Genomic DNA, 26,726 nt, shown 5'->3' with positions numbered 1-26,726 from the left:
TAAATGCTGCAGCAATACATGCATGGAGCATGAGACATTCCCAACTGAATGATACCATAAACCCAAAAGAAAAAAGGAAACAATATCCCAATGAAATCGTTTCGAGAATGGACGATGTATGTGTACAACAAAGGTCTTGATGTCGTCACAGGATTGTAAACTGTTTGTGCTCCCTTTGATATTCTCTCTGATTGGGTGCTAATAATGCTCATGCTTCTGCCCGTAGCTTACTCCTCAAAAGTTTCAATAACCAATCTTGATCCCAGATACCCACGCCTGGGCTCACCTGCCTCGTTGAGATGTCCTTTGCCGCATTGATTTCAGTTGGAATCTCGAGTCCCACAGAGCCAGGTCTACTTGGATTACCTTCCATGCTCGGCGATATATTTCCCTCGCACGTTGAACCAAGTCGGCTCCGCGCAAATGAACCATTGCGTACTCTGCCGGGTATAACTTGTTTTAAAGACGAGCGTGGTTGCGCCGTGTACTGGCTCGTATCCGATACGGCGCCTTGTGTTTTGGATGAAAACGAAAAAGCATTCAAGATGCCAGTATCAAACGCAGGTACGTCAAGTGTCTGATGGTTTGAGGATACTTGGCCACTGGATTGCAAATCAGACTCGACTCGATTCGTGCGTCGAGCCATTTGATCTCGAGCAGTTTCTGCCCAACTCCTCTCCATTCTCATACTGTACTGTATTCTTTGAGCCATCACGCAAGCATTTTGTGCTTTAAACAGGTTGAAAGGGAGCCACTTATCGGTAAAGGTATTGACAGCCGCATCATAGCTTGCGAAAAAGACAATGATGAATGGTGGAATATATGTTGGGCGCTTTTCAAAGCTAAAGGGTAGTTGACTACCGGGGGTGAGCGGGACGAGGACGGGATGAAGGATGAGACGAGGCAGAATGTGAATCATATCCTCTGCTGTCAACATCTCATCCAACATGGGTATGATGACCCTCTCCAACGCAATCGAAAGTAAAACAACGCGTCTTGAGAGAGAATCCGTGGTATAGTTGTCAGTTGCAGCATTTCGAGTAATTACACCAAACATGCTGAGACCTTGCAGCATGGAGAGCGCTTCACCAATCTCTTCCACCGTGCCAGACAATCTGTCTGAATCACATAACCCAAACGTACACATCTCTCGCATAGGTAATTGGCTTCTCTTTTCCGTTTCCAACAGCACCCTCAAGCCATCAAAAGGTGCAGCTTGGACGATCGCTATGCCGGCATAAAGCTTGCCTGGTTGGAGCGTGCAGTGTAGCGTAGAGTCACAAAACAACCGGGCATCATCAAGGAGAGGCATGATACGGTCAAACGGTACAGATAACAAACGATGGAGAGCCGAAGCAACAGCAGCAGGATCAGCAAAGATGTAGTGTCGTGATTCAAGGTCAAACCGCTCAGATGCCGAATCCACTCGCCGTACGAGAAAGATAAGCTGACCTTTGGACACTATGTCATCGCTGTTTTGCAATTTCACCCATCCCCTACAATATTAGCGAACGCCACGTAAGACATACTCACGTTGTAAGAATTCGATCATACAACACTCCAAGCCTGGCAATGCCATCCATCTGGCCCATCAACCGTGTTGCCAAATGCCTAGAGCTCGCTGTGAATTTCTCCAAGAACTCGACACTGAGTGCAGCTGCCTGACTGTTACAGTCTTACTGTAACCCCTGCGGAGATGGAGGGATGTCCGGCGGTGGAGGCTGGTGTATATAGTTTACATTACTTGTATCTTTGTTCTTTTCTTTATATTTCTATTAATGCAAGTTCTTGAGTTTTAACTACTCAGGCCTGTAATAGAATAAACCTAGACAACTGCATCACCTAGAAAACCTAGACAACCGAGAAAACCTAGAAACCTAGAAAACCTTGAACAACCCACCAACCTGCGCTACAGAGAAATTGGGACAGGCCGTAACACTGACCTCCTGCCATTCCCACCACTTGACCTAATGATCCCTTCCCGATCTCCGCCACATCATGGCACCTGTCGTCATCCCATTCCTCTTGATTTCTCCAAGCCCATGAAAGTTTCAAGGCCGCGACAAACGCTTCATGTCCTACCGACAAATCCATCCCAAGCACAGCCGAACCAGAAGTCGGGCTTTGTGCAAACAACACTGCTCGGCCTGCCTCTTTTTCCATTTCGCCCGACAGACTCGCAATATCACACATGGGCAACATTCCATCCGATGAATTCACCAACACACGGTTGTATTCGTCAAACATGACACACGCCACGACGACCCGTCGCCGTCGAGCAAGCTCTCGCCGCAGGTAGAGAGAATGAAGGACGAAAAATACGACGCAAGCGATACATGCCGTGAATGCGAGGGCGGCGACGACGCCTGTGATAGCAACGTTCGTTCCAGTGAGCTGAGAATGGCGCTCGGTGCTCTTGTCGACAGGCCAACCATAGGTCGTTCCCATCGAGCCTAGGTATGTCAGCGGTGCTTTGGCGAAAAACTCTTGCGACACAACCTACCACAGAAATGCATCGCACAAACAGCCACTGCAAGAATCAAAGCGACCACAATCTTTGACCACCATGTGTGCTTGAGTTTGGGCCGACGTATGATAAACATGATATACAGCGCGATGACCATGGCACTACAGGCGATTATAACAGAGCCGACAACGTACGCCGGTTGGTAGGCCATGTACGGGATGCCTATTATCGAGGCTTGTCCTATATAGTCTGGCCTTGTCAGCGATGTCCAGAATAGCCCAACGCACGCATTCCCACGACTCCCAAGCCGGCGGTGATACCTGTCACAAAGACTTTGACAATCTCGCCTGCCGTCACGACGTCAAATCCCAGTACGATGCCAAGCCGTCCCCAGTGCGCCTCGAGCGATCCTTTGCGTTGGCTGCGTTTTTCGCCTTGCTCCATTTCATCTTTTAGCTCCTCCACCGTCCCTATACTAGCGAGGTGATGACGGGAGGACGGCGATACAGGCTCACACTCTGCCTCTGACAGCGATTCGATACGTCTGAGCGCCGTTGGTCTTACGTAAGAGGGCAGCGGGGGGAGGAGAATGTCTGCAGGAAGAGAGGCGCGACGTCCAGCAAACGTCGACCTGCTATCCGTTTGCACGACAGGGCTCGCGTGTCGAGGAGGGTACGCCACTTGTTCCTCCGTGCCATCCTTTGATCCATTCTCAAGCTTGCCATCGCTACCGGCTCCTGCCTCTGGATGCAGCGCAAACCACGATCGATTTCCTCTCCTCAGCATTTGTGCCGATTTCCATTCTCGATATTCGTCCTTTCCCACGCCGCGCCCAGCTCCCATACACTTTGTGCCCATGATAAAAAAGGCTACCGTCATCACCAGACACGACACGACCAACGACAGCACAGTGTATCCTGCTCCGTATGCCAGATACACCTCTGGGTATTCTGCGTGCACCGAGTGATGCAGCGCGAGCGCGTTGTTGAAGACAAAGTGCATGGCAAACGTCGACACGCTGCCGAAGCAGACGCCCGCCGCTGCCAGCAATGCCTGGTTTCGCCATCCGCTGTTGGTCGTTCGTCGTATCAACAGCTCCAGCGTGCAGAGCGAGCCCACAAACGCGATAAGATAGGACAAGACGATGAACCCGGGTTTATAATGCTGGTCGAGGCGGACATAGCCGCCAGGTAGCTTGAACGCGGCGAGGGCGGCGGCGGCGAGCACAGGCCGCATAGGAAAACGCGCTAGCCGTCTACACTAGTCTTTGGTGATAAAGGGTAGATGATGAAGAATGGTGAGACAATTTTGCACTATAAGAAAGACTAGTCACGTTGGGGAGGGATCGACGGAAAACTCACACGTGCCGGAGAGGGGACCAGACTAGTTTAGGGTTAAAGCTTATTTAAAACGCCCCAAGGAGGGTTAAATGAATACAACTCATTTGCTGGATTTTTCCGTGAATGTATTACGTAATATGTCGCGACCGTGATGGAGTGGTTATAAATAGCTTAATTTGATGTTTTTAATGGTTAGCATTTATAACATTATTACGCAAAAGTTATGTAGGCTTGAATGCCTCACTGTAATTACAATGGTAATTACTTTAAGGTTTTCGTAAATATTAATTATTTTTGGTACAGCAAATCTAGCACTTGTCTTGCATAGAAAAGAGTAATGAATAAGAAATCTATCTATCATTCAACCTTATCCATCCATGTTCCCTCTCTTAATCCCTCGGGGTTCCAGAGTGTGGCGATGTGGAGGGCTTGCACTTACACTCTCCCCCTTCTGTCTCCAAGCCCAGCCTTGTCCAAACAATTCCAGTGTCCTCAAGATACCTGCTTTAGTCGTGGCGAAGATAGGTAGGGCTTCAGCAAACTTGCATGAAACTTGTTGAACGAACTGCTTTGAGCGTTCGGAATATCCAGCTTGTAAACTGATTTCTCAACATAAGCTGCTGTTATCCTATAGGGGCCTTGGAACCGGGGGAAAAACTTGGAAGCTCTGAAGGCCTTATCCGTAGCCTTGAATTCCTTCATCCGGTTTCTAGTGTCCAACCAGACCCAATCTCCAACTTTATACCTGATTTCGGGCCGTCGGTGCTTGTTGGCTTGAATAGCCATACGATGCTTGGACAACATCAGATTGTCTCTTGCATCCGCAATGAATAAGTCTTGTGTATTCATCGCAAGTTCCCAGTCTGCTGGAGTAGGAATAAGGTGTGGGACCAAGTCTATAGGAGGTACTATCGCTGGTTGCGTACGGAGGCGGCGACCAAAAACGAGTTGCGCAGGGGAATAACCTATAGAGCGTCTGACAGTATTGTTCATTGCCTGAGAGACTCGTGGAAGGAACGTTACCCAATTGTTTCCTTCCCTGTTCACTAAATGGCGCAATAATTGAATTACTGTCTTATTTGATCTTTCGGCAACTCCATCCGTTTGAGGATGAAAAGCTGAAGACATCTTCAACTTCACTCCTTGTCGTTTTGCAAGGTTCGTCCAATACCTTGAGGTGAAAAGTGTATCTCGATCGGACGTGATGGTAGAAGGTAAACCATAGACTGAAATCCATTGTTCCCAAGTAATTTTCGCTAACTCTTCCGAGTCAATCTTAGTTCTACATGGAATCAGTGCTATATATCCTGTTAAACGATCGGTAATGGTTAAAAGGTAATCAAACCCATTACAAATCGGTAATGGTCCTACGAAGTCCATTGCGATATCATCAAATTTGTCTCGAGGAACTGACAGGGGGTGCAATGGACCCACCGGTTTCTTTGTTGGGGCATTCGCCCATTGACATGACTGACATGTTTTGACAAACTCACGTATATCCCTCAGCATGTCCTTCCAATAATAACTCTCTCGCACTAGTTCGTCTGTTCTTTCTAGTCCTAGGTGAGAGGCGGTTGACTCATGGGCTTGGCGCATGAGATCTATTCTGATATCATCCACTTTGGGTACACACAATCGGTCTTCAAACAAGAGGAGCGTACATCCATCGTGGACAACGGTAGATACCCCAGGAGCTGTTGAAGTGTCCTTAATCCATTCACGGAAGACAGGATCATCACTATATCCTGCAGTTATCTTCTGCAATATCTCTGTGGCTAGGGTGACACTGTACGTCATCACCTGATTTAGTGAAGGATCGATAATCTGTTGTTCATTCGAGGTATCAATTTGTCGAGATAAGTAGTCGGCCAGAGTATTGGTTTGGCCGGTAATATATTCGATATGTAAATCAAAGTCTGTCAAGGTATCAAGCCATCGAGCTTGACGAGGAGACAATGACTTTTGGCCTAAAAACCATTTCAACGTATAATGATCGGTGTAAACGAAGACGGGAATACCATACAACAAGGGACGCCAATGATCTAATGCGTGAACCACCGCAAGTAGCTCTCGATCATGAACTGGGTAGTTTCGTTGTGCACTGCTCAGCGAACGAGACTCATAGGCCACTGGCTGAGCCGTATCTTTGTCCTTACCCATACCGATCCATGCCCCAATCCCAGTATTGGAAGCATCCGTGAATAGAAAAACCTTTGTTTTACCTGCCTTGACTGCCTCATAATCGATCGCAGCAAGACATGGAACAGAACTCACGACCCTACGTAGTTCATCAAACGCCATTTGTTCTTTACGACCAAAATTCCATCTCCAGCCAGACCAATCTTCTGGTAATTTGCCTCTGTTTTCTTTCATTTGTTTATTGTATGCTTTGAAAGCAGAAGTATTTGGTGGAAGAGCGGCATGTAAGATCGAAGTGTGTTTAGCGAGATTTGGTATGAAATCTCTAAGATAGTTCAATAGCCCAAGGAAAGAATGTAATTTCTTCGACGTATCTGGCTGTGGGAACTGTTCGATGCGAGCAATTTTGGAAGGGTCAGGTAGTATCTGACCTGGTTTCAGAATGTGTCCCAGAAAAGCCACTTCCGTAAGGAAAAACTTTGATTTTTCTCTAGAGCAGCGTAATCCGTTTCGACGCAAAGCTTGTAAAACTCTTACAGTATTGTTATAAAGATCTTTTCTATCCTTACCCCAGATAATGATATCATCTACGTATGCTTCACAGCACGCTCCTGTTAGACCCTGTAAGGCTTCATTTATTCTTCTTTGCTGGGCAGCAGGAGCATTGCGAATACCTTGAGGCATCACAACCCACTCAAGTAAACCGAGAGGAGTAGTGATTGCTGTTTTGGGTATGTCCTGTTCTCTCATCAGCGTCTGGAAAAAGGCATCTTTACAGTCCAGCTTAGCGAATAATGATCCTGAGGAAGCAGCTCGTTGCAGTATATCTTGGACATTTCCCATCGGATAGACGTCCGGAACCGTTTCACTGTTAAGTGCACGATAGTCGCATACCATCCTATACTTTCCATTTCCTTTGCCAACAAGAAATACAGGAGAAGCCCAAGGAGAGCTAGAATACCTGAGACGGCCTGCGTTAATGTGTTCAGTAATCATTTCTCGAAACGTAGGCAAAAGAGTTTGTGGTATACGAAACGACGCCGATTTTCTGGGTAAGGCACCCGGTTTTAAGTTTATTTCAAACCGTACTCCTGTTTTCTTCCTTGTGACTTCAGGAAAATCTTCCACATCTCCTAATGTATCGCAAAACACGTCTTTAAAACTATCTTTTAACTGTTCACTCAGATCAGCACAGTGTTCTATGTTTGAAAGAGGAATTTTGTCCTGTGAAGCTGTATTCTTCTCTTTCTCCTTCCACTTATCGTTGTGAGTGTTCTTAGTTTCTTTCTTATTGGTCAAATCCGCGCTTCCATCTCTCAGAAATCTTCGGAAAGCTGGACAGCCATACAATAAATTGTACTGTTTGAAGAAATTTAGACCGAGGATCCCATCATAAGTTCCATTTAAATCCATGACCATGCCGGAAACCCAATACATCCGTTTTCCTACGACCACGGAACCCATGGTAGTTTTGTTCAAGGACGGACCTTGATTTCCAGCGGCCAGCCTCACCACGCACGATTTCCTTTTCTCATCCACCTTCCAGCCCAAACGCTTCACTACCGACGGGTCGAAAAAGGACGTCGTCGCGCCTGTATCAAGCAGGAGGCGAAGACGGGGCGAGCTCGCTGAGGACGGTCCATTAGTTTCGGCAGTAGCCGTAATGGCCAAGGGCCGACAGAAAGTGGTGCACCTTGCAGCCCTATTCTCCTCGGCGTACGAAAAGGAGCTGCTGGCGGAGCCGAGAGAGACTTCCTCCAATCCCAACTGAAAAACTTGCATCCGTTCCTTTCGACCGGGACAAGAGTTATAGTTGTGGCCAACCTGCCTGCATTCATTACACCTGTTTTCCTTGCGGAAAATCTCGCGAATGCGTTTCCCCTCCGGATGTCGAAAAGGTGGAAGAGGGTTTTGCACCTGGTGGTAAAAAGCAACAGGTTTCTTTGTAAGAGTGTTTGAGCTGAACTCGTTCCTCTGATTTGAGCCACGAAGAGCTTCAGCCCTAGGTATTTTGAAAACCCTCCCTGCCTGGGCCTCTGTTTTTTTCTCTTGTTTGAAAACATCTACCTGATCTTCGACCCAGGTAATGAGTTCTTCTATATTTGCCGGAAAGTTTGAACTCCTCTTTATCTTCAGGCAAAAGCTGTCAGGCAGGCCACTTAAGTAATGGCGAAAAACCTCTCTCTCATCAGGCTCAAACTCTGTGCCCTTTAGATTTTGACCTAAGGTTGCCGACATGGAACAAAACCACCCCCAATCGGAAGGCTTCTCCATCCTCAACCTTCTCCATTTTAACCACTCATCCAGCTCCCATCTAGGAGAGAGGGCTTTTCTTTTAAAACTCTCGACCCAAACTTCCCAAGTTTTGTCCGGGTTATCCACCATTTTCTTCCCTACTTCCTCAACCCAGGAGACAAGTTCAGGGCATTCAATTGACTCGTTTGCCGTTTTTATCATGAATTGTCGATGTTGTTCGTCGACGATTTCATCGCCCGTCAATGTCAGCCATGACAATGAATCATATACCTTTGTTAACCTTTTAATATGATCAAGAACCGGCCCCGTTTCCCTTGCTGGCCCTCTGAAACGTGGGCGCTCTAGTTCCTTCAGTCCTAAAGGGTTTTTTGGCATGTTATTCTGCTCTACCATCTTCTTTAAGATAGCGAGCGTTTCGTACAATAGATCGTCTTTTTTCGTCATCGTTTCCGAGATGTCAGACATAGACTCGGAGCTTCCGTCGTCCGATTGATTTCCTCGAGTCGTTGGACACGAAGTTGCCGGAACGTTGAATAGATGTAACAATAAATGTATTCACTAGATTTGAAAAAAGTGTAGGCTTGAATGCCTCACTGTAATTACAATGGTAATTACTTTAAGGTTTTCGTAAATATTAATTATTTTTGGTACAGCAAATCTAGCACTTGTCTTGCATAGAAAAGAGTAATGAATAAGAAATCTATCTATCATTCAACCTTATCCATCCATGTTCCCTCTCTTAATCCCTCGGGGTTCCAGAGTGTGGCGATGTGGAGGGCTTGCACTTACAAGTTATCCCAAACAAACATGTTATTTTTACCTTGAATGTAGGCTTGAGTGCCTCACTGTAATTACGAGTTTTATTACTTAAGGTTCTGGTAGAAAGGCTTAAGGTCGAATACCGCAAAACTAGCACTGGTCATGCATCGAAATGAAGTATCTAAAGAAATCATATCTAATCATTCAACGTTTATCTATCATGTCAGAAGCAAATAGGCTTGCGGAGTAACTGGCACGCCTAACCGGATGCCACGTAGTATAGTTCCATAAACATTCATGTTTATACTTTACCTTTCCATGTACTAAGTGCTGTAACCGAGTCAAATCCTTGACATATCATCCTCAATGCCCATAATCCCGCGGGGTTTCTAAGAGTGGCAAGTGAAGTGCTTGCCCTTACATGAGTTTTATTTACCAATCACGAAGAAGGGCTGATAAGGAGCCGCGATCATTTCCATTTTGTATTCGAAATGTTTTCTTTTAGTTTCACACATTTATCTCATTACTTACCATTACAGTTTCTTCTCCCAAACGCATACTTGTTGGCTTGAATGCTCAAGAAAACACGTCAACGCTTTGCGAGTTATCCAATGGTCTTTAGTCATATGTGAAATTGCCCAAGGATAGATTCACGCCTGTCAACAGTCTATGGGTTTATCGCTTGGAACGAAATGATTGCAACGCTGCTGCTTCCAAAAACTTGGCAGGCCCTTTCTCGACAACAGGAATTAGAAAAAGCGATGTTGTGCATGGAAAGGAATCTCACCGCGGCCGGGGACAAGATATGGGTCAAATTTGGAGTCAGCTCGTTCACTGTCCGAGGCAAAGTCGATGCTGAGATACTTGCAGAAGATATTCGTACCCAAAGGCTAAGCACAAAATGTCGAGGAGCTTGCCAAGGAAGGCCGCAAGGTTTGTATTGCGGAATACCATGATCTGTGTCGCAACAGCAAGATTTGCAACAGCTGGGGCATTTATGGAACCTCGAGGTTGGAACATCCAATTTCTCTTGGCCTGGATACTATTGCAACTGTCTGAAGCGTCCTCGCAGCTCAAGAAGAAGGCAGCGACACTCCCAAAACTGTGAAACCAAACCCAGACAGCACAGAGTGATGTGGAGTGAGAGATCATCAACTGGATGGTGTTACGACCCGACCAATATTCAGAATCATAAACTAAACCAAAAGGTCATGAAACCATAATCAGAAGATTATGATTTGTTATTGGCTATATTCCCTGTTACTCGTGCAGGGTCGTAACATTATCCCCAGATCCTAGGATTCGAATTGTGCAGGATTGCCATGATTCAATAACTTCGGGCCATCCTGGCAGAAGAAGAACCCTTGCAAAGCTCCAGCGCCACTATTGGTGGCCGAATATGAAAAACAGACGCATCATTACGTGGATTCGTGCTCGGAGTGCCAAAGAACCAAGATTCCTAGAAGGAAACTGTTGGGATTCCTTAAACCTCTCCCAGTTCCGGAACGACCATGGCAACATGTTACTGCTGACTTCATTACAAGACTCCCGCCTTCGAACGAATCTGACTCCATACTCGTCCTAGTCGACAGTTTTACCAAAATGGCCGTGTTCGTTCCAACAACTTTCCGTATCACTTCAACAGACTTAACGAATCTCTTTTTCGAGTTTGTGTATTGTCGTTACGGACTCCCAGAAACGTTGAACACCGATCGTGGAAAAGAATTCGATGCGAGCTTCTGGCAGATGATGGCTCAAATCATAGGAATCGATCACCGGATGTCAACGGCGTATCATCCTCAAACGGATGGCCAAACGGAGATCGTTAACCAGTGGCTAGAGCAATATTTGAGGCTCTACGTGAACACAGGACAGTCAAATTGGGCGCCACTGTTGGCCCACGCAGAGCTCTGTTATAACTGCCATGCGGGTGCGTCCACTGGTATTTCCCCCTTGAGAGCGTTGACTGATTATGAGCCTTGCTTGTCCTTGTTTGACCTGGAAGCACAACAACTACGCCGCGAATCTCTAGCAGCCATTGACCGCGCTCGAGAGATAAAAGAGCTGCATGTATACCTAGAAGAACAACTGAGTCAGCATCAAGAGAGCTGGCGCAAGCATTACGATCGGAAAAGATCGCCAGTACCGTTCAAAGTAGGCAATAAAGTGCTATTGAGCACCAAACATCTGTTACAGTCCTACTGTAACCCTTGCGGAGATAGAGGGAAGTCCGACAGTGGAGGTTGGTGTGTGTAGTTAATATAATTTGTATCTTACTTCTTTCTCTTCTTTCATAATTCTATTAATGTATGTCCAGGAGTTTACACTCTAGGCCTATTATATTTAAAGAATACTGCATCCCCAGACTACATCTAGACCTAGTCCCAAACCTCAGATTTACCTAGAACCCAAGAAACCGAGTTTGTGAGTCTTACCAGCCTACATAAAGAGAATTGTGAAGGGCCGTGACAACATCTCCGGACGGTACACCCATCAAAAAAACTGGAGAGAAGATGGATAGGTCCTTTTGTAATAAACAAAAAGATAAATGATAATGCCTTCCGCATAGCTCTCCCCGAAACATGAGAATACACCTGGTTGTATCGGTTTCAGCCCTCCGAAGATTCCAAGAGAGGGGGAAGATGCTATAGCAACCACACCTGCCGCGAACGTAAACTCCCAAGATGCCGTACCTCCTGCAAGCGCAATTTCCCAGAATGAAGAGATCTCAATAGACAAGAGGTACCCGGTTACCCGAGATAGAAGCAGTCCTAGATGACAGACCTGGCATGGATGACACTAGAGAATACCTAGTGAAGTGGCTCGGCAAACCACCCACTGATAACTCTTGGATTCCTCTGGATCAGGCTGAAGCGGACAGCAGCTGGAGCAATCTTTTGAAAGAATACCATATGAGCAAATCAGTTCAGTCCAGACGACCCAGAATCCCGAGAGGATGGAAAGGCTAGCTCTTAGAACCAATTGTGAAGATGCCGTCAGAAGAAACAGAAGAGGCAGGACTTACCTCAAGGTATGAAAGACCATTGAGGGCTTCGAGAAAAGTACTAGAAAGCCATTAGAAAGAAAGAAAGAAAAGGAAAGAAAAAAAAAGACAGATATTGCTCCTGGTCCTTCTTACATAATTATCCATCCCAGACACCTCATATCTTATCTTATCTCCCAACAAATCTCCCGATTTACAAGTCTACTTTGGAGGAGGGGAATGTCAGACCACTCAACTTGTGTATTAGGTTGAAGTTGGTGACTAACGGATATTGGGTGGTTGGAGGACAAAGATATATAAAGAGCAGATTCATTCTATAGATTCTCTAGGGAATGAATATTAATTAGCTGTCCAACTATTAACTTAGTAGTATCAGTAATATCGTCCCAAGAAATTCTAGTACACCCACCCAAATCCTGACAGATGGTTCATGCGATATCTGACCAAAGATGCATGGTTGTAGCGACCAAGAGCATGCATAATCGGTAGTGGATTGCGGACAGGTTTGCGAATATGAGACATACATGGCCTTATAGCATAAAATGTCGTGAACAACGAGTGACGGAACAAGAACGAAGAGAATATCTCCATCAAAATGAGAAAAAAGCAGTTAAGTGTCGGCGCAATGTAGAGCGGATCAGGACAACTCTGCCGAAACAAAGGTATTTCAATTTGATCCCGTCCCCGATGAATCATCCTCCTTGGCTGTTCATCTTTGAATCTTCATTTTAGAATTGTATTTTAATAATTCTTGGCTGGATTCATCTTACACACTTTTATTCTCAATCTTCTGCAAGACTACAGGATGGAGGATATAATAGCAGCGCTCATTGTTATTGCCGCAGTCTACTTCCTAGCCAGGTGGATTATTGGGTCGAGTGAGCAATACGCCGCGCTATGTTTTCCAGCTAATCCCAGTAGAAGGTGGTGGTAGAGCTACTGATGGTGGCATAAGAGGCGTGAACTCAGGAATGGTGAGCTGATAGTCTGGTCAAACGAAGCCCATCAACCATAATGTCAGGTCGAGACGGTCCATTCGGCATTTCCTCATGTCCCAGTACCCAATATCATCTACCATCTTTCCCGTACCAGGAGTGCACAAGCAACTTCAGAAGTGATTCTTGAACGAGGAGAGCTACCACCCGTATTTGCTGCCTCTTGAATTCTTGGCATAAGCTAATGAGATCAAAGCCTCCACCTGCATTCAATATTCCTGCCTCTCTCATTCCCAACGCTCCTGCGCCTCCCCGGCTAACGGCCAACCTTTTGAGTAGCTTGAAACCTCTACCTTCCAAGCATCAAAGTTTAGTTGATCGGTACAACCTCTCTTCCCGCCTGCCTTCGTCCAAGGGCAAGGAAAAGGCAGAGGGCGAAACCCCTGCAAGGAAGAAGGCAGATGCTCGGAAATGGGAGGAATCCAAAGAAAAGAGAGAATTAGGGCTGAAAGAGAGGAAAGAAAGGATGATTTTAGAGGCTAGAAGGTTGGTTTATTGTTTACTTGTCAGATTGCTGATTGCTGTTAGGCGGATGCTCGAAAAGGAGACCGATGAGCGGAATAACAATGCAGCATAAATTTCACTGATCAATCTTATATGCATCTGTCACTAACAGCCCATTGCTTTCTCTACTCGTCCACGATGCCCATGAATTTGTTCACCTGCTCTAATCTTGATCCCAGTTCAATTACAACACTGGCTGACACATTTGTTACGACAAATCTCAATCATCAATCCATTCTAATCTTGTCGGTACCTGTAATGCGCTGCCAACGCTCTTTATCGCCCAATGAGGGCATGAAAAATCTACCCAGAAGAATAACAACACCAAATCTAGTCACAAGCAACCTAGCAACATCTTCGCTTTCCTGTTGCTCTCGCTCCAACGCTCTGCCAGCATGCACAAACTCTTCTGAAAACTGCACATACGCAAAAAAAAACCACCAGAAGATAAGATAGACCATTTGAAGATAGAATTCACTGTCTGTTCAAAGAGACGGCGATGGCAGAAAAGTTCAGAGTAAGTGTTGAGGATATCAGGATGAAGAAGCGGTAATAAAGGTGCCAGAGCGAGTCGGGGGACGAGGAGTGCAGATCTGTACACATTTGGCTCAACTGATGGATCCGAGTGTCTGACGGCTTACCTGCATGCAATCGCATACTATCGCTGTATATGCGAGCGGCCTTGGATTAGCAATGATGAAACTTAACCGATGGCCAGGTATTCTATATCCCTCTACACCCGCCAGTATTCGCCAGCCAAGCAGGTGTTCTACTCACTGCTAAAACTTTTCAGTGAAACAAGAATCCTTCGATAGCCATCCTCTTCAAATAGCTTGTGCAGTACCCTCCTGCTCTCCACAAAACCACTGTAAGTCTCATCCAACACCAATGTGAGTCTATAGTCCTTCACCAGGTCAAACCACTCCTTGATCTCATCAGGCGTATAGACTGCACCGACGGAATTGGATAGAGCGACCTACACAATTATCTGAGATCTCCGCTGAGCACCTCACTGCCTGTACCCCACAAGATACACCTTAACCATGACAAATGATGCCTTAAACTCATTCCCAGGTTCGCAAGGAATATACTCTGCCTCCACATCCAGGAGCGACAGAGACATGATATGGTTAAAATATGCGGACAATGGGATTAGTACTATAGACTGGCCCGGTGTACAGACCGTCATGTAGGGGGGACAAGAATGCCATATTGTATCCGACAGTGATATCTACGACCTCACCATTGACACACTCCTCTGTAAGTCTGTAATGGATTTTTATTTGTTTAGCCAAAACTTTGCCAAGAGCATCTTTACCCAGGATAGGACGGTAATGGGCAGCAGCCAGGTCTGAAGCGTTTTGGCTAAACCTGATAAAAGTGAAGGATAAGGCGGGTCTCTAGGAATGCCTTGAGAGAGACCCAAGAGAGGCACTGAAGAAATTTGAGAGGGTTGGATGTTTTCATGACCCCATGATTGGGCTTTTGGGATGCTATGTGTGAGAAAAGAGTCATGTAAGAGAGGGCAGACTAGGACGGAAGTGTTTCTGGCGGTGTTTCGATGGCCCAGACAGCAGGAGCGATCCTAAAGTGAAAGGTAGTCATGACCAAAGAAAAAAATGTCGGACTGTATGAGGGATACAGCCAGAAATAAAAGTGAGTAAGGAATAAATACATTTTGCATTTTTCGCAGGGCTGCATATGAGCTTGCAAGCCGTACGATCAACAGTTGAAAAGCCGACAGTCAAGAGGATACTCTTAAGACAGCCCAATTGTGAGCCCGTTTAACTCTTACATCACCGAGAGTACCTCGAATCATGATGCAGAAACTCCCAGGCTTTTTCCCCACCGTCCTCTCCCAGAATTCCTTTCAGCTCTCTGCGACTCATCTGCACCATCTCCCCGATAGATTCTACCTTGCTCATCACGAATTTCAGATTCCTTCCATTCACGCCAGGTATGCACCTCAACATCTCTACAGCAGTTGCGTTCTCAATACCGCTCGTACCAAACTCACCTTCCGTGGAACCCTTGAGTGTAGCAGTGATCTCATCGGGTTCGTCGTGGTTGAGTTTAAGATCAGACAGTATTTTCACGGATTCGTGAGGAGAGGATGACCAGATGATACGAAGGCGCGGAAAGTGGAGAGTCAGTAGGACGAGTTTAGATTGGAGGTGAAAGGTATCCCGCCATGTTTCATCGGGGTCAACTTGGCGGCCAGAAGATTCACGCCGGGCGTCTTCTTTTGTCTTTGACTCGGCGTCAGCAAGTAGGCTCGCCAAAGGGTTTAGAAATGAATTACTCTCAGACCAAAACGATCCTCGTCAAATTCAATAAGCAGGATGCAAATTTCGTAATGAGCAGTCATTTGTTCACATTGAGTGTGCCTAGTGTCAGTCAGCTTGAACAGTATTTCAATTTATAAATGTCAACTTGCAAACGCCCGTTGTTGAAACTTCCCTCGAGATCTGTCAAGCTTTTCCTCTCAACGCACATCTTGGGCGTAATGATATAATCTCCAACTGTAAGAGTTGAAGGCACTACTTTGATGCCTGCCGCATCGATCAAAGAAGGAAGGAGAGCACCCATTTCTCTAATATCGACGATGATCTTGAATTTCGCGTAAACACAGACTGTGATTGTCCGCTTCAAGTGGACAACTTACCCTTGCTTCTTGAGCATCTTCTCCTCCTCCAGCATTTCGCGAAGAGTAAGTCGTCCTAGACCTTGTCGCTGCATCGCGCATTGGCGCTCGTGGGTTGTTGTTGTATATGGGAATTACCATTGACTACACAGCAATGAGTATTGCCATTGTTCTTAAGTAACCTGCTCGCCTGTCTATCATCAATAAGCTTCTTGAATGCTTCGGCCTCTCGTTGAATCGTCGATAAAAATCTGTCCTCTTCAAAAGAGTTGGTATATACCATCTGATACACTCGCAATGACAACCCCCTATTACAATTCTTGTACACCTATTCACTACGTCAGCAACTTGTATTCCCTTTGGTGTCTCACCTCTAACCGCCTAATGAATGCCAAATTTGGTTCGTACATAACTATGAACCTCGGCCGTAATTCTTGCAATAAAATGTCATCATCTTCCCCTCCATATGGCCTAATGATGACGGTATCTTCAGGTGCTACTAGCCCAAAGCCCTCTTGAGAGCTGCCTTGTGCAAATCCATAGAGTCCCAATTCATCAACAATCCCTGAATCAATCTCAAGGTCATCACCATCAAATAAGCCTGTAGCGAGAGGAACTGGCAAGGAAGGATCAAGAATAGAAGAAGGATTACTTGCAGAAGGTATCGAAGAGCTACCAATCATTAGATAGAAACCAAATCACCCAAGATATCATAGGCTTACGACTGTCCCAGTGCCCATTGTACCTGTACATCTTCATCATCCTCATCGCCAGCAAAAGCCGACTGAGCTTTTATCATTATTTCTTTGTGTTCTCTCTCTATCTCTGCCAGTCTTGGAGCCGTGACAGCTCCTCCACCTCTTTGCCTCCGTCGCTTATAAGACGACAGTCTGCCCCTCTCAGCCCTCCGATGCTCCTCAACACGTTTCTTCTCAATTTCTCCTCCTACTCGCAACTCATCTTCACCTTTGCTATGCATCCTCGTTCCAGCTAGTCTTTCGCCGTTTTTTTCGTGCTGCCAATTCGAAAGGAAAAGAGTTTCCATCATCTTTCTACCACCGTTCGGACCGAATGGAGGGTCAGTGCGAGCCATAGTGGTGAGATACTGTCGAAGTTGAAGACATGTTCGATCAGAAGAGGTCATTACAAGAACGATATTGGTCCCCGGTAGTTCTGTAGATGCCACAATTAACTTGTGTTTCATTGGAATTACATATTCTCTCACCTGCATGAGACTCTGAAACGTTGGCAATAGTATCTTCAATCTCTTTTAAAACCTTCGCTAATAGGCTCCATTTCGGTTGCTCTTCTAATACCGCCTCATGTCCTTTTCTTAGCTTTTTTTGCACAGTTGCACTCAACTTGTCGTCAGAACCTATCATTACTGGCTTAAAAACTGGTGGTGGGAGTCCTTCGACTTCTTGCAAAGTTCCGTCCGTATCCTCGCCCTCAAAAGAAAATTCTTCATCATCTTCTCTTGGACGAGTTTGAGGTACTGTTTGAGTCTGTGTGGCAAAAACTTCCATGATCTCCTCTTCTTCTCTGGGCCGCACCAGCTCCCGCTGAACTACTTCCCCTTTCCCAACTTCTTGTCCGTGCAGCATTTTTTCGGCATCGTGGTCTTCTTCCTCAAAATCCATGCCTTGCTCTGCATTGTGTTCTGTCTCACCTCCGTGAAGCTCATCTTCAGGATCAGGCATATTATCCATGACCATCTTTTTACGAGAAACTCTAGCCTGAGAAGCTTCGACAAGCTGGGCAGCAGCTTTAGCATTGAACCAATCATGCATATGCCTCGCGGCTCCCGTCGACATCTTTTCAGCCTTGAAGTGTTGCCGTTGCAAAGTGTTAATATACGATGCGAAAGTGGCAGAATCGTATTCTAGCAGCCAAGTATGAAGGTTTCGAAGTTCATTTAATGCTGCAACATGAATTCTTGTTTTAGCACCTACCGTGTGCCAAACAGGTTTCAGACGCATGCGAACGATGGTGTCAAAGTTTTTGAACTGAGCGTTTCGGACGTTGATATCTTCTAGATCCAGATTCTAGTCAACTGTCAGCAAACCTTGAAGGATTCATCGGAATAGACCAACCAATGAGTGATCGCGCTTGAGTTCAACGAGCATAGCTTCCATACATTCCGTAATGGCGTCTTGACACTGTCTCATGAGATCTGTCATTGGTTGATACATCTCAACTACATCTGCTCGGCGACTTGCAAGATCCGCCTTAACTGCTTCATTGAAACGAGGCCATATAAGGACGTTTGTCATGTTGAGGTTTACGAGCATATCCTTAAGAGGGGACATGCCATGGGCAAAAACTTCTGGTTCATCAGAGAATGCCTTGCAGAAGCCACTCTTGAAGACACCATGAGCAGCTGTGACTAAGGACCCATACGGAAACCTGCCTGATTCTCCCGCCTATACAATCGAACCGCAAACTCCTCTTGGCTCCCATGAGCTATCCTCTCCGCATGCAATATGACAAGACCAGTGATGAGTTTTACAGGAAGAGTTCCCTCTGTGCCTCATGTCAACAATACATCTATACTGCAGAACTACTACTTACTCAGTAAGTCATTAACAAGAATCTTGCTCGTAACCGAAAATAGACCCCCATGTCTATACATCTGTTCTCTACATTCTTATTCAACCCAAAATCGTTCTGTTCAAACAGATCACGAACCTTTCTTTTACACTCATTTCATATCCCACAACTCGAAAACCTGGATCTCTAACGCCCATAATTCCCAGCTCATCCCCAATGCCAGCTTCATCTGCTGGAGTGGCTCCGACGACCAACACTAAGTTTTCTTTCTGGTCATAGGTTTTGAGCAGAGCACAAACTATACGCCGTAGTCCCAATCCCTTGGCCATTAGCAGCAAGTCATCTTCTTGTGGTCTACATATTGTGCGGATAAGCTGCTTATGAAAGGGAAGATAAGGAATATGTCTGAGAATGAGATTAGATGTCATGACAAGAGTTATATTCTGTTCTTGTCTAATTCGATTTCTGGTTTTTGAATCTTTCAGAAAATGATGATGTCATTATGTTTTTCATTGCCTCCACTTTGTTATGAAAACTACAGGAGCATTTTATTTCAATGTCCTTTTTTTTAAATTCTTTTTCAAGTCAAAAGTTAGTCAACTCTTCTTTTTCAACCATTCAAAGCGGAAGAGTTGCATGAAAGGAAAGATACATCTTAGTTGCCCGACAGAAAATTACCTTTTGGACATCTCGATTTGTTCTTGCTCTCAAGGTTACTTCTTTTTCTCGTCATTTGGTAAACAATTCGCATTGACATTATGTATAGAAGAGCTCGAAGCTGCGTTGCTCTTTCAAGGATGATCTCTCGAAATGAGGAGTGTTTTTATGGCAATCCATTGCCCAGAGGTAAACTTCACTCACCCCAACCTCAAGATCATTACGCAATACGACAACGACGGGCATATACACCATCATGGCCCACTGAATCTTCCTCCTCACCACCACCCACACTCGGGCGCTGGCACCACTCGCCAAGATCTCTCGGTCTTCCTCCATCTGATGGATCCTGTTGTCGTCATTCGACATGGACGCCAAAGCTTCCAACGGTTCTGTTGCCCCCCCAGCATTACATTGACATTGCAAAGCCATCATCTTTGATAAACAGAAAGAGTTTGATCAATGCCAATGAGATTACTCCCAAGCTTTTGGTCCTCGACTTGAATGGGGCATTGGTGTACAGGGATAGAAGTTATGATGCCCACAAATGTCATCCTAGACCTTACCTTCCTTGCTTTCTGGAATACCTTTTTCTTCCTGAGCCTGAGGATCTGCAGCCTTTGAAAAAGTTGAATCAGCGTCCTTGGGAAGTTTTCGTATGGTCATCCGCCCAACCACACAACGTAAGAGCAATGGTAGAAGTTACCTTTGGTCCCAAATGGATTACCGGAATATGGGAAAAAGAGAACAAAAAGGCAAAGAAAAGAAGGGAGCAAGGGGAAGGTAGACTACACGGCGTTTGGGCAAGGGACAAGATGGGTTTGACGAATTATGACTATTGTAAGTAAATCGAATCAAGTCATGTCAATCCGTGATAACGGCCCGCTGCAGCGAGAAAGGTACAAACGACCAAGGATCTTCGCAAAGTCATTCAACATCTCTCAGATTCCAAACGGCCGCCTGACCTTAGAGTGCATTTCGATGAATCAACCACAGTTTTACTAGATGATTCGCCGCTGAAAGCTATCTATCAGCCCTGGAGCCAAATTGTCATACCGCAATATGACGCGCAAACCAATCGCACAAGTTGCACGATTGCTGGCTTAAACCATGATCACGAGCAATCAGATACGAATGAAGGACAGGAGATGGACAAGACTCTTCTTGCTGTGATTGGTATCCTCGAAGAACTCCGCCATGTTGTCAACGTTCCTCTTTGGATCCGCGCAGGTGGACTTACGTTCACCCTTGACTTGGATAATTTATCCAATCCTACCCTTGAATCGCTACCTTCCCACGAAACTTATGTGCACTGGTGGAAGGACAAGACGCTACTGTCTAAATGGGTAGCTAAGGGCGAAAAGGCTCTAGAAAGAAAGGGAATTACACTGAGACATGGGTTAGATGTACCTCTGTATACTCCTTCTCTCAAAGGGCAAAAGCCAAATGATGCATCAACAAAGGGCCACAAAACATCTCAACAAGATGAACCAAAAGGACCGGAGGATCACTACTTCAAGCAATACAGCCCATCGAGACCTTGCTAGTTCTGACCTACACTTTGCTTTGCTCCCCTTCACTGTAATCACCAGTCTCGACGCTGGTGTAACCAACAAAAGCAACGCTGATATCCACAGCATGAAAATGCCTGTTGAGAGTATAGCGCATATCAAAGACGAACAAAACCAGTGAGATAAAATGAGTAACAGACGTTTACATGAGAAAAGAATGGAGATAGATTTGAGTGTGGTCAAGCGATTTGAACTCCAATACGATAACTTGTGCGGGGGTTCTCCTTTGAGGCCAAAACGCTTTTCATTGTTTGTCAATCGAGGTCTTCTATAGTCTTGCGAACAAAAAAGGGGCTGGCTCTGGATATGATCACAAGAATTTTACTGAGATGCTCAACATTGCCTATATGAAAAAAAAAAGATAACATGATGAGTAGATAAGACATTTGAAACTCAAAATGGTGAAGTAATTATATCTACAAAGCCAGAGAGGGCAGAGAGCATGGCGAGTAGATGTAGGGATCCAAGTCAATGTGAACTTGTAAAACCAAAGAGGTGGAATTGAGGAGTTTGAGTATGATCGTTAATGACTATTGCATAGACATTCCCTCATTGAGTTTCATTCGCAGTCCGATTGATCTTGCATCAACATGCACGCTTTGGGATGTTTTGCTTCATCATGATTTCAAGGCCTCTTGTACCCACTTTCCAACAGCTTTTTTATCCACTGCGATTTTGTCCTCACCCAGCTCCTCCCATAACATCTGCAGAACCTTTCCAGCAGTATTCTTGGATGCTCTTGCGTCCTCCGGTAAGGAGCCGAGGATCTTTTCGATGGAAGCTCGAATAGATTCTTTTGATGGAGCTGCGGGAAGAAATGATTGAAGAAGGGTAATTTCATTCACTAATGAGGAGTGGTTTTCCGGATGAGCAGAGTGAGATGAAGGGGCGTATAATTCAGCTGCTTGTGTCTGCATTTACATATCAGTCTCTCATATAAAAGAAGGACTCAATTGAACTCACACGTTGGGATATACACTTCCGTAGTACGCCAATTACGCTCTTGTCTGACGGCGGTTGACTGAGGTTGAGTCCTGATTTAGAAGCATTTGTGACATCGGCAAGGACAGCCTAACGTAACGTGAATGCGTGAGATGAGTCCAATAATCTTGGAGTGGTGTTGCGCTTACTTTAAGGCAGGTTGTTGTAGGTCTGTCTTTTGATTTCATGGCCGTCTTGAGCGCATTTCGCATAGACATTTCAATAGGGGAAGGAGAAAAGATGCGATGAGTAGTATGTAAGGCGCGGCAGATGAGTGGTTGAGCAAGCATTGTTCTTCTTTTGAGCTCAATAGTTGTTCTCTAGCAATCAGGTTGCGGAATATAATAGACGAAAGATGATAGAGAATTTAATAGTAGAATAATTAAAAAAGTAAGATGGAAAATAAAATAGGCGGAGATGACCGCAATAACAAATGACGACGTTGTGCATAATGTATCTAATTTTACAACAAGTTATAAACCCAAGGCTATCCTACTCTCCCAGTACTTCTTCCGTCAGTTAATGAAGAGGCAGTAGGGTTTGCAGGACTAGCAAACTGTCCTCTAAACCTAAACTGACTTTGACTTTGGCTGGGGGCTATACTCGAGGCTGCAGACTGTTTAACGTATTCCCTTCCTTGTCCTTCAAATTGTGCAAGGTGAGAGGGTTGTTGATGATATGACGAAAAGAGTGTCAAAGGCGGATTTTTAGAAGGGTACTGTTGTTGAGAATACGACTGTGTTGGATGAATTGACGGCCTCTGTGGTTGTGTTTTATCTTCCGTTAAGGGGGCAGGGTGGGTGTACGAATAGACATAACTAGGCCGATATGAAGATAATTCCGGAGATTGGACAGATGGTGGCTCTTGATGTGCAGATAGCTCTTGTGAGCGTCAACATTACAAGCCGGCTGCTACATCACCCACCAGGTAATGTATCTTCTTTATAATCTCTCCCTGCACTAGTTTCTCCCATGAAGTCCTCAACCATGCGTTTCACTCCTTCTGTCACAGCTCCGCGCATAGCGTCCACCGCCCCCTCTCCGATATCCTCCAATATGGGCGTAGGTGATAGAGAAGGCGTGAGGATTCGAGGAAGCGCAAGTGAAATGTGGTTCGGATGGACAAAGCGGTCCTGAATCAGCATACGCAGACGAGACAGGATGAGCTGCTCAAGCTTTGGGATATCTGTAATTTTCTCAGCCTTGTTATGACATAATAAAACATCAGACCTACCTTGAAGTTTGGCACGACTTCCAAGTAGACTGGTAGTTTTGAGGTTGAGATGGAAATCCGGCAATAAGCAAACATGTATATGTTGTCTGTCGTTAACGGGCTCATGTAATGTCACGCTCATCTTTGCCCAATTAGCTCATGATTAGACGAAAATCCAAGATCACCAGCATACCGTTCCTCCAAGAGACAAAAGCTCTACTCCCAATGAAACAGGCAATACGGCAAATCGAGGTCGAGGGAAATTAACGAGAATAGCTGTTGAGAGGGACATGCTCATAGAATCAATATAGTCTACATCAATCTCTGCTCTCTAAGTCAACAAGTCAGTTATCATAATTAGCGAGGCTATTACAGCCTACAAGATGTCCTTGACCATCTGAAGGTCTTATCCTGGCATTCGACAAAAGGGGAAAAGAACCACCCAGTGAGATGGAATTAACTTCAATAGGGTCCTACATCTGGCTTTTAATAGATATCATCATTACCACAAAGGTCATATACTTACCAGCCAGCCCAATTTCTCTCCTCCAGGATTCAACCATCTCTCCACACGGGCTCTTGCGCCATCTTCTCCGCCCTCAGAGAGCAAATCATTTCTATATCCTTGCAAAACTTGAGCAAGCAAGACGTTGAGCCAGTCAGAAGACTCGGCAGCGTGGGTAGACATATCATAGGAAGTCTTTTGAAGGAGGATTAAAGGAGATGGTGAGGTAAATGTATTTGTTGGTGCTCGCTTCTCTTTATTAGCCTTGTTGAATCCTAACCTTCTGTACAACTCACGCTAGCTCGTTCTGCCCGCCTCTTTCTCCAGTCCTCACGGTTGCTCGCTTCATTGGATGAGAATACAATATATCTGATAAAGAGAAGAAGGATAATTAAGAAAGATGCTTGTCCAAGTATGAAGCCTTGGGTGAATGTCCAATGGGTCGAGGAGAAGAGGTCGGCCATTGTGCCGTCCGTAGCTGCCGTCTCTTCGCTCTTCTTTTTTTATTAGTGCTGACGGACTTTGAAATGTATTGACAAGAAAAGTAGAAAGCAACAAAAGTAGTTTCATCATGACGGAGTTTACTGTATCTCCGCGCGAGCGAAGATATAACAGCATCATAACAAGTAAAACATGCAGCAGAGACGAGAATAGCGTGTTCAGTCATAATTGTGCGGTGTACAGAGATGCATCCCCAGCTGCCCAAAAGCTCCACTCATCTACTTTTTAGCAGCCTTGACGCTAAGGTCCTCAACTTTCAATCCTAAAGGATAACTTAGCATGAAATTGACAGCCTTTATGCAGACGTACCAGGGGGAAGAGATTGCTTAAGCTTGTCAGCCTTTTCGGCGTCATCGAGGACAAGGGTGTAGAGGTATTTGGAGCATCGGATTTTGAATTTGGTGACGTGAGTAGGAGCCTTGGCTGCCTTGGATTTGGAGACAGTGGTGGTACGAGTGGGCTTGATGGCAGTTTTCTTGATTCGAGCGACTGCGCAGGAGGTAAGTCATGAGTTGCAGTGTTAGAGAAGCAACTGACGGGTAGCGTCCTTCCTTCGCGCAATCTCAAGGAACTTTTTAATGTCTCGTACTTGCTGGGGCTATCCAAAAGTGTCAGATTTTGTCTATAGTAAGTCGAACAGTAGCCGTTGTTTTAACGTTGAATATGTCGGATTTTACGCCATATTATGAAACTCTCAGCCATCCGTCCCGTTTCCCACCGCCAGTGCTTGTTCTCCTGCTGACTCTTCCCATCACTGGCTGTCCTGTGCTTGCCAATTCTTCTCTAATTCTTGCCTGCTTTCTGTCCTTTCCACCTGTTTGTCTTTCTCGTCTTGGCTGGCTCAAAAACGGCAGTGATGATGACTTACCATCTTTGCTCTGTACTCCTTTTCTTGAGGTGTAAAAGCGACTTGTCTCTAGAATCAAACAAAAATGCAGCACGATTACGGAATTATGTCGGAAATATAACAGGTGGCACTTAAAGATCAAGAATTTAACCGTATTTGTCGGCATCGGTCTTAAGGAGGAGACAAAAAGGTCGAGTGTCCCGATCCCATTTGCCTGGATGTTCCCTCCCTAACTTTACTCTTTCTTGTTTTCATTCCTCATCCGTCAACAAGAAAAAAGTTCAACAACTTCAAAATGGTGCGTTTTCAACACGCAATGGACAGGCATCACTGGGAGAACTAGACAGCAGGCCGTATATGGAAGGGATGTCGGTGACCTTGCCGACGAGTTGGTAACCGCCCCTTCAAGAATGAGCGTGTCTTCAAGGCATGGCGATGACTTCTTATTGTCTGACCCATCTGGGTGATTCTCTTGCAAAAGACGAATCTCTAGAGCTCCGATGTGATGCCTCAATGTGTAACGAGAGGTCAATCACTGACGACTCAATGATCCCATTAGGCTCCCAAGACTGCTAAAGGCAAGAAGCCCGCTCCCGCTCCCTGTAAGCTTGCTCTTGGGAGCTGGAAGACCTTTGCTCACGTGTTTTAGTCGGTACCAAGAAGACTACCAAGAAAGTACAGAACCCTCTCTTTGAGAAGAAATCCAAAACTTTCGGTATTGGTAAGCAAATATGGTCTAATCACTTGAATTCAATGCCAATGTCGTTTCAGGTGGCGACCTTCCTCCTAAGAGAGATTTGACCCGATTTGTTAAATGGCCCGAGTATGTTCGTCTCCAAAGACAGAAGGTCATTCTCAACCAGCGATTGAAGGTTGGTTTGCTTTGCTGATCTTGCTGACGAGACTAATCTTGGACTTTAGGTTCCTCCTGCCATTGCTCAGTTCTCCAACACACTTGACAAAAACACTGCTACTCAGCTTTTCCAGCTTCTCAACAAATATAAACCTGAGTCTACCCAGGAGAAGAAAGCTCGTCTTCTTGCTGAGGCTGAGAAGCGCGAGAAGGCTGGCGACAAGGCCACCACTACTGATTCTAAGAAACCTATCTTTGCGAAGTATGGTCTCAATCACGTTGTAGCTCTCGTTGAAGCCAAAAAGGCTCAGCTCGTTGTCATTGCCGACGATGTTGACCCAATTGAGCTCGTTGTTTTTCTTCCTGCTCTTTGCCGGAAGATGGGCGTTCCCTACGTTATCGTCAAGGGCAAGGCCAGGTTGGGTCTGGTCACTGGCAAGAAAACTGCTTCTACTGTTGCTGTCACTGAGGTCAGGTCCGAGGACCAACAAGCTCTCGCCACTCTTGTCTCTGCAGCTAAGGCTAACTATCTCGACAAATACGAAGATGCTAGGAGGCACTGGGGCGGTGGTATCCGAGGCAGCAAATCGTATGTAGATCTTCAATTCTTTCTTGGCTATGCTCATATCTGCTTAGTATCCATAAACTCAAGAAGAGGGCTAAAGCCGCTGGTCAGGATGCTAAGAAGGTTGATCTTTCTCTCTAGGAGAGGACGACGATTAGTTGTTGGGATAGATTTTTCTAGCCACTGTGGATGTATGATAGTGGATACACTTTTGCATGTACTATTACTGGACTCTGGACATGTTTTATACTATAGTTTTGCAATGGAATAATTGAGAGAAAATGGACCAATAATTGTATCGTTTAAGTAAGAATACGTGGCAATTTACACGTTTGAGATTATTTTTCCAATTCATTCTAAATCCCATTTCAACAA

At 45.4% G+C, this 26,726-nt stretch overlaps 9 protein-coding genes across 9 annotated transcripts; 3 read left to right on the top strand and 6 right to left on the bottom strand.

The window, feature by feature from the left end:
- Positions 1 to 208: 208 nt before the first annotated feature.
- Positions 209 to 3,703, bottom strand: L203_105657 (uncharacterized protein; the record flags this gene model as incomplete). Its single annotated transcript, XM_066215024.1, has 5 exons — positions 209 to 1,472; positions 1,534 to 1,657; positions 1,944 to 2,453; positions 2,504 to 2,707; positions 2,755 to 3,703. The coding sequence occupies 5 exons, from the start codon at positions 3,701 to 3,703 to the stop codon at positions 209 to 211; spliced, it is 3,051 nt and encodes a 1,016-aa protein (XP_066071121.1).
- Positions 3,704 to 12,770: 9,067 nt separating this feature from the next.
- L203_105656 (uncharacterized protein) lies at positions 12,771 to 13,537 on the top strand (the record flags this gene model as incomplete). The annotated part of the gene is made up of 5 exons (XM_066215023.1): positions 12,771 to 12,843; positions 12,887 to 12,939; positions 12,987 to 13,109; positions 13,157 to 13,446; positions 13,489 to 13,537. The coding sequence occupies 5 exons, from the start codon at positions 12,771 to 12,773 to the stop codon at positions 13,535 to 13,537; spliced, it is 588 nt and encodes a 195-aa protein (XP_066071120.1).
- Positions 13,538 to 13,997: 460 nt separating this feature from the next.
- On the bottom strand, positions 13,998 to 14,587 carry L203_105655 (uncharacterized protein; the record flags this gene model as incomplete). Its single annotated transcript, XM_066215022.1, has 4 exons — positions 13,998 to 14,057; positions 14,106 to 14,197; positions 14,242 to 14,440; positions 14,501 to 14,587. 4 exons carry the CDS (start codon positions 14,585 to 14,587, stop codon positions 13,998 to 14,000), a joined length of 438 nt encoding a protein of 145 aa, XP_066071119.1.
- Positions 14,588 to 15,260: 673 nt separating this feature from the next.
- Positions 15,261 to 19,086, bottom strand: L203_105654 (uncharacterized protein; the record flags this gene model as incomplete). The annotated part of the gene is made up of 12 exons (XM_066215021.1): positions 15,261 to 15,713; positions 15,767 to 15,851; positions 15,902 to 16,074; positions 16,130 to 16,252; positions 16,299 to 16,436; positions 16,480 to 16,780; positions 16,831 to 17,281; positions 17,334 to 18,153; positions 18,202 to 18,468; positions 18,519 to 18,631; positions 18,680 to 18,747; positions 18,797 to 19,086. The coding sequence occupies 12 exons, from the start codon at positions 19,084 to 19,086 to the stop codon at positions 15,261 to 15,263; spliced, it is 3,282 nt and encodes a 1,093-aa protein (XP_066071118.1).
- Positions 19,087 to 19,455: 369 nt separating this feature from the next.
- L203_105653 (uncharacterized protein) lies at positions 19,456 to 20,862 on the top strand (the record flags this gene model as incomplete). Its single annotated transcript, XM_066215020.1, has 2 exons — positions 19,456 to 20,155; positions 20,207 to 20,862. 2 exons carry the CDS (start codon positions 19,456 to 19,458, stop codon positions 20,860 to 20,862), a joined length of 1,356 nt encoding a protein of 451 aa, XP_066071117.1.
- Positions 20,863 to 21,503: 641 nt separating this feature from the next.
- On the bottom strand, positions 21,504 to 22,157 carry L203_105652 (uncharacterized protein; the record flags this gene model as incomplete). Its single annotated transcript, XM_066215019.1, has 3 exons — positions 21,504 to 21,797; positions 21,850 to 21,957; positions 22,017 to 22,157. 3 exons carry the CDS (start codon positions 22,155 to 22,157, stop codon positions 21,504 to 21,506), a joined length of 543 nt encoding a protein of 180 aa, XP_066071116.1.
- A 197-nt stretch (positions 22,158 to 22,354) lies between these two features.
- Positions 22,355 to 24,049, bottom strand: L203_105651 (uncharacterized protein; the record flags this gene model as incomplete). The annotated part of the gene is made up of 7 exons (XM_066215018.1): positions 22,355 to 22,749; positions 22,793 to 23,053; positions 23,102 to 23,222; positions 23,274 to 23,411; positions 23,461 to 23,553; positions 23,607 to 23,834; positions 23,882 to 24,049. 7 exons carry the CDS (start codon positions 24,047 to 24,049, stop codon positions 22,355 to 22,357), a joined length of 1,404 nt encoding a protein of 467 aa, XP_066071115.1.
- A 255-nt stretch (positions 24,050 to 24,304) lies between these two features.
- L203_105650 (uncharacterized protein) lies at positions 24,305 to 24,957 on the bottom strand (the record flags this gene model as incomplete). Its single annotated transcript, XM_066215017.1, has 4 exons — positions 24,305 to 24,348; positions 24,396 to 24,575; positions 24,624 to 24,684; positions 24,955 to 24,957. 4 exons carry the CDS (start codon positions 24,955 to 24,957, stop codon positions 24,305 to 24,307), a joined length of 288 nt encoding a protein of 95 aa, XP_066071114.1.
- Positions 24,958 to 25,228: 271 nt separating this feature from the next.
- L203_105649 (uncharacterized protein) lies at positions 25,229 to 26,492 on the top strand (the record flags this gene model as incomplete). The annotated part of the gene is made up of 6 exons (XM_066215016.1): positions 25,229 to 25,231; positions 25,493 to 25,535; positions 25,583 to 25,654; positions 25,705 to 25,805; positions 25,855 to 26,375; positions 26,423 to 26,492. 6 exons carry the CDS (start codon positions 25,229 to 25,231, stop codon positions 26,490 to 26,492), a joined length of 810 nt encoding a protein of 269 aa, XP_066071113.1.
- Between the last annotated feature and the right edge of the window lie 234 nt (positions 26,493 to 26,726).

This window comes from Cryptococcus depauperatus, chromosome 7, assembly GCF_001720195.1.
Source record: "Cryptococcus depauperatus CBS 7841 chromosome 7, complete sequence".
Taxonomy (NCBI): domain Eukaryota; kingdom Fungi; phylum Basidiomycota; class Tremellomycetes; order Tremellales; family Cryptococcaceae; genus Cryptococcus; species Cryptococcus depauperatus.
Note: the sequence above shows the minus strand (reverse complement) of the source record. Positions and strands in the feature narration are given on the sequence as shown.